The sequence below is a fragment of the Miscanthus floridulus genome, chromosome 18, assembly GCF_019320115.1.
Source record: "Miscanthus floridulus cultivar M001 chromosome 18, ASM1932011v1, whole genome shotgun sequence".
NCBI lineage: Eukaryota > Viridiplantae > Streptophyta > Magnoliopsida > Poales > Poaceae > Miscanthus > Miscanthus floridulus.
In genome coordinates, this window is record NC_089597.1 from 87,398,851 (window position 1) to 87,403,948 (window position 5,098).

Below are 5,098 nucleotides of genomic sequence, written 5' to 3' on the forward strand. Positions count from 1 at the left end.
GTTTTTTGGTAGGTATATATACCCATCCCGCCGCCTTGTGGCAGGCTGCTGACCTTCAGACATGCATTCCCAACCTTTGTGAGAGCTCTCCCCAACTCTCCACAACTTAAAATCTCATGTGTTATGTGAATCACATAATTTTTGAAGCACATGCAAATAATTTAAGAATGTACAATTCGACATTGTACATGTGTTATTTGAAGCATATTTATTTGAAGCACAAAATGACATTTATTTGAAGCACAATTCAACAACTTCGTTGCTTACATGTTCCACGGAGAGATACATGTACATAAACCCATCCTAAAAGTAAACGAACAAGCAACTAAAGAATAAACCATATTACAAATCAAACTAGCTAGGAACGCATCTCCGGATCAGCATCTCACCACAAACTTCCTATGGCTCCTAATAGAAAAAAGAGTCAACCAAACTAATAACAAATTCATCACGTCGCCTTTCCATGGATATGGTATCAACCAGATCCAAATTTCTGATTCTCTAAACACACACACACACACACCTGCTGACCACTAACACTGTCGTATACGTGCAAGCACCTCCGACCGACCGACCCGTCGCCTCCTGCTTGCTCTTGCTCCACACAACATGCATGCATGCAGGCCAAGCTAGAAACGGGAAAGGCAACGACGTTCCTCTACAGAGAATCAGAGCCGGCTTGGTCGGCCAAGCCGGCACCGGCGGCGGAGAAGATCCCCTGCCCCGGCGACAGAATCGCGCGCGGGTCGTACTTGCGCTTCAGCGCAGGCGAACCTGCTCCATTTCTCGCCGAAATGCCGCCTCCAGCCGTCCCGCGACGCGTGGCTCGGCAGGTACTGCTTGCACCCTATGCCCTCCCGGTGGCAGAACTCCAGGATGGCGGCGTTCTCCCTCTCCAGCTGCTCCAGGTCGCCGGCGGCCACCGCGGACCGCAGCAGCCCGACGGCGTAGAACACGTCCTCGTCCGGCGTGGCCGTCGTCATCCTGTCGTCCCACCTGTCCTTGTTCATGGGGTACATGAGAACGAGACCCACGGGCTTGGTGTCCTTGAGGATGCTCTTGAACACGCCGGCGTCGAAGTCCACGATGCGCGACCTCGGGACGAAGAGGTTCAGCCATGGGTGCGGCACGTCCCAGACGCCGGCCGACCGCAGCTTCTGCTCGTCCCGGCCGACTCGGTCGAGAAAATCCACGTAGGACACGTCTCTGACGAACGCATGCCCCGGGACGAAGCTCAGCTCTTCCAGTAGTGTCTCAAGTTTTACAGAGGATGAGGAGGCAGTATCGTCATGATAGTACATTGCACCCTCGATGTAGTAGATTGCTGCAGACCCGGTCCCTATGGCGAGGTTGGCAAGCTGGTCGAGTTCTGAGGGTGCGAAGAAGGAAGACGACCTCCGGCCCTCGGTGAGGGTCCGGTTCAGCTGGACTTGGCCCTCAATGTAGTCGAAACCACCAGGATCCGCCAGCAGACCGTTTCGAGATGAGCAGTTCCTGGTCACTGGTGAACGATTGTACATCTGAGTAGGCGAGTCGGACCCAAAGAACCCGTTTCGGAGCGCGTTCAAGCGCGATCCGGGCCCGGGTTATGACCCCAAATTGACCCAGCCCACCCAGTGCTGCAAAGAACAGGTCCGAGTTCTTGTCCGGCGAACAGCTGATCATTTCGCCCGTGCCTGCAACCAGCTTGTTCGTTAGTTAATTGTCATATAAATGAATCAACAAGAAAACACAGACCCATCAAACATTGTGCACTGGTTAGCTCTGAGATTTATGTATATATACATGGCCAGCAAGAGACGTGTACCTGTTACCACGTCAAGCTCGTGCACGTTGGAGATCTGCGGCCCGTGCCGGAACGCCTGGCCGCCGATGCCGCCGTTGGAAAGTGTGCCGCCGACAGTGATGTGGAGGTAGTCGGTCCAGACGCGGGGCGCGAGGCCGTGCTCGAGCGTAGTGTGGAGGACGTCGATCCACAGCTGCTCGCCGCCGACGTCTACCCACAGCTCGTGGGCAGACACATTCATGCGGCAGCAGCGACCAACAACACGGTGGTGATCGTTGAGCGAGCGCATGTCAACGACAACCCCGCCTGGGGCGAGGGCTTGCCCTCGAGCAGAGTGCCCTTGCCCGCGTGGTGCCACTGTGAAGGGCTTTGGCTGGGAGAGTGAGAGCCGGATTAGGGCGGCAATGTCGTTGGGTGAGGTCGGATGGAGTACCCCGTTTGGGATAGCTTCCACAATGTGGCCAAAGTCCATCGATGCCTTGATGGTTGAGTTGCGGTCCGTGCGGATTTTTGACACAATGTCTACGGCAAAGATATCATCATCATCTGGGAAGGCACCGGCTGTGGCAAGCGTATGTAAATGGCTGGTGGTGGAGAGGAAAACGCTGGTGGTGACAATGAGAAATGAAGCTAGATAAGCCCTTGCAGACATGTTGTTGCAAAGAGTTGGAACGGAAGCTGGGTGGCTGGAGTTTGCTAATTGCATTAGAGATCCTTGTGTGTGTGTCCTAATGTCATGGAGCCCTACACATTTATAGTTGAAGAGTTAGAGTGTTCTAGTTCAGTTAATTAGTTCTCGCTTTGAAAATGCAGAGGGTTGACATCCTCCAAAACAAAAATGCTAAAACTAAAACTTGGTCAATGCCCCTTAGTTTTGACTCTTCAGGAGACCTCGATGGTGAGTGGGTCAATACAAAATCATGATACATTCTTGACTTCTGCGGGCCTTCAACTAATTAATAAGAGGGCACCAAGGTCCAAATATATTATATGAAGCATGAGGTACATATAGGAAATGGATGTTTGGATGTTGGAAGCAAACTTTCATGGGATATCATTAAGCGTGGCTTCAAACCAAATGTCCTAGTCAACTTGTTTGAAAAGTATGAACAATAAAAATTATTTTCTTCAGAAGTTTCAAGCTTCCAAAATGTAAATCACTTGTAACTACTAACTAGTCCATCAACCAGTGGCTCAGTGCTTGCTCTGTACGGGATGGTAATTTAAGATAGATAAGTGTTAGAAATTCATGGATAAACTTATTTTAGGGACCATAGCTAATCAAAATAAATTATTCCTCTCTAGTTGTTCATATTCTAACACAATAATCATATACCTACAAACAACCTTATTTTTTGCCCATTTGCAATAAAATTTAGTTACCAATTACTAGATCTATATATTTCTCTATCCATATTCATAGTTTCCCTTTGCACCTTGCCTCCATTTGCATTTGACATTGTGTTTAGTTAAAATCTTAGCTTGAGCATGTATATCTTGTGGGTTTGCTTTCCTGTATTAACAATAGTAGAAGTGCATAATTTAGAGAGGTATGTATATAGGTACTTTAGAATTTATTTTATAATACAACTACAGATAATTTAGATGCAAATTTAGAAAATCAATTTAGATTATTTTTCATTATGTTACAGATGGGTTGCTTTATGTGGTTTTTAATAATGAAAGGTATGACTAATTAGATGCAAATTAGGGTTACTTTGGAATATTTCCAAAATAGCATAGGTGGGTAATTTAAATGAACATTTTTTTTGGAACAGGGAGGGGTTTGGGATGCCCTTTAGATTTGTTTTTTTTTATAATGGACATAGGTGGATAAATTTAAACAAGTTAACAATATTTCTTTTTTATTATATTTTCAATGGCATATGTTGGGATCAACATAGAGGTTTAAGGGTTAATTTAGAATAAATTTTCATAATGACATAGGCAGATAACTTTTGGTAGAACTTAATAGACCTAATGGATGTCGCTATTGATAATCATTAAAGTCTAACGGGACCATTTTAATCCTTTTTTATTTAATATTTTAATAATAAACGCTTCTATTTTTTTTTTTTGCGGATTTGACCTTTTTGGTCACCAAATAACGTTATCGTGACAAATGCATTGGCGCGGCAACATATGCCACGTCAGACGGCATTTCCGACGTGAAAATCGATGTCACTGCCACTCCCGCTGGCGTGACAGTTATGTTTTGTCGCGCCACCAGGAGTGGCATGACAAGACAAAACCTTTAAAAAATCATAACTCTTTGATATGACGTCGGATAAAGATGATATTTATATAAAAATTATAGATCTCGATGAGATCTATAACTTTTTAGTTTTGAGTTTTTTCATTTGAGGACGTTGAGATGCTAAAAAAATAATATAAAATTTTAGGAGTATAATAATCGCTTGTCGTATTAGAAAAATAATATCTTTTTTGTATGTTGTCAAATGAAGATACTTTTTACATGAAAGTTGTAGCTCTCAATGAGATCTACAACTTTTTAGTTTTGAGTTTTTACAGTTAAGATCGTTAAGATGCATGAAAAAATAATATAAAATTTCAGCAGCATAATAATCGCGTAGTAGCGCTTTGTCGTGTTAGAAAAATTATTATGCTACTGAAATTTTATATTATCTTTTTGAGCATCTTAACGACTTCAAATGTGAAAACTCAAAACTATAAAGTTTGAGATCTCACCGAGAGCTATAACTTTCATATAAAAAGTATCTTCATTTGACAAAATACAAAAAAGATATTATTTTTCTAATGGGACAAGCATTTGTACACGATTATTATTCTCCTGAAATTTTATATTACTTTTTTTGAGCATCTTAACGTTCTCAAATGAAAAAAACTCAAAACTATAAAGTTGTAGACCTCATCTAGAGCTACAATTTTCATATAGAATTCATCTTGATTCAACGTCGTATCAAAGAGTTATGATTTTCAAAGGTTTGGTCTTATCACACCACTGCCGGTGGCGCGGCAAATCATGCCAACGGGAGTGGCGTAACAGCGTTAAAAGGTCCTAATGACTAGAGGAAGGGTGAATAGCCTATTAAAAATTTCTACAACAACACTTAGCAAACCAGGTTAGACAATTACGAGACGAAGCAAGTGTTGCGCTAGCCTACTAAAAATACAAGCCTATCTACCACAATTCTAATTTCTATAGATTCTAACCACACAATGACTATGTCACTACACTAAGTTAGTGTGCTCTCAAAGGCTAACTAAAGAGCCACACTAACCAAACTAACAAGCTCTCACAACTAGCTACACTAAAGAGCTTGATAACTA

The 5,098-nt window shown here is 43.4% G+C and overlaps 1 protein-coding gene across 1 annotated transcript; it reads right to left on the minus strand.

Moving 5' to 3' along the window:
* Positions 1-658: 658 nt before the first annotated feature.
* Positions 659-2,438, minus strand: LOC136524127 (cytokinin dehydrogenase 10-like). The gene is given in 4 exon segments (XM_066517594.1): positions 659-766; positions 768-1,469; positions 1,471-1,676; positions 1,808-2,438. Coding segments are annotated over 4 exon segments (1,647 nt in total).
* Between the last annotated feature and the right edge of the window lie 2,660 nt (positions 2,439-5,098).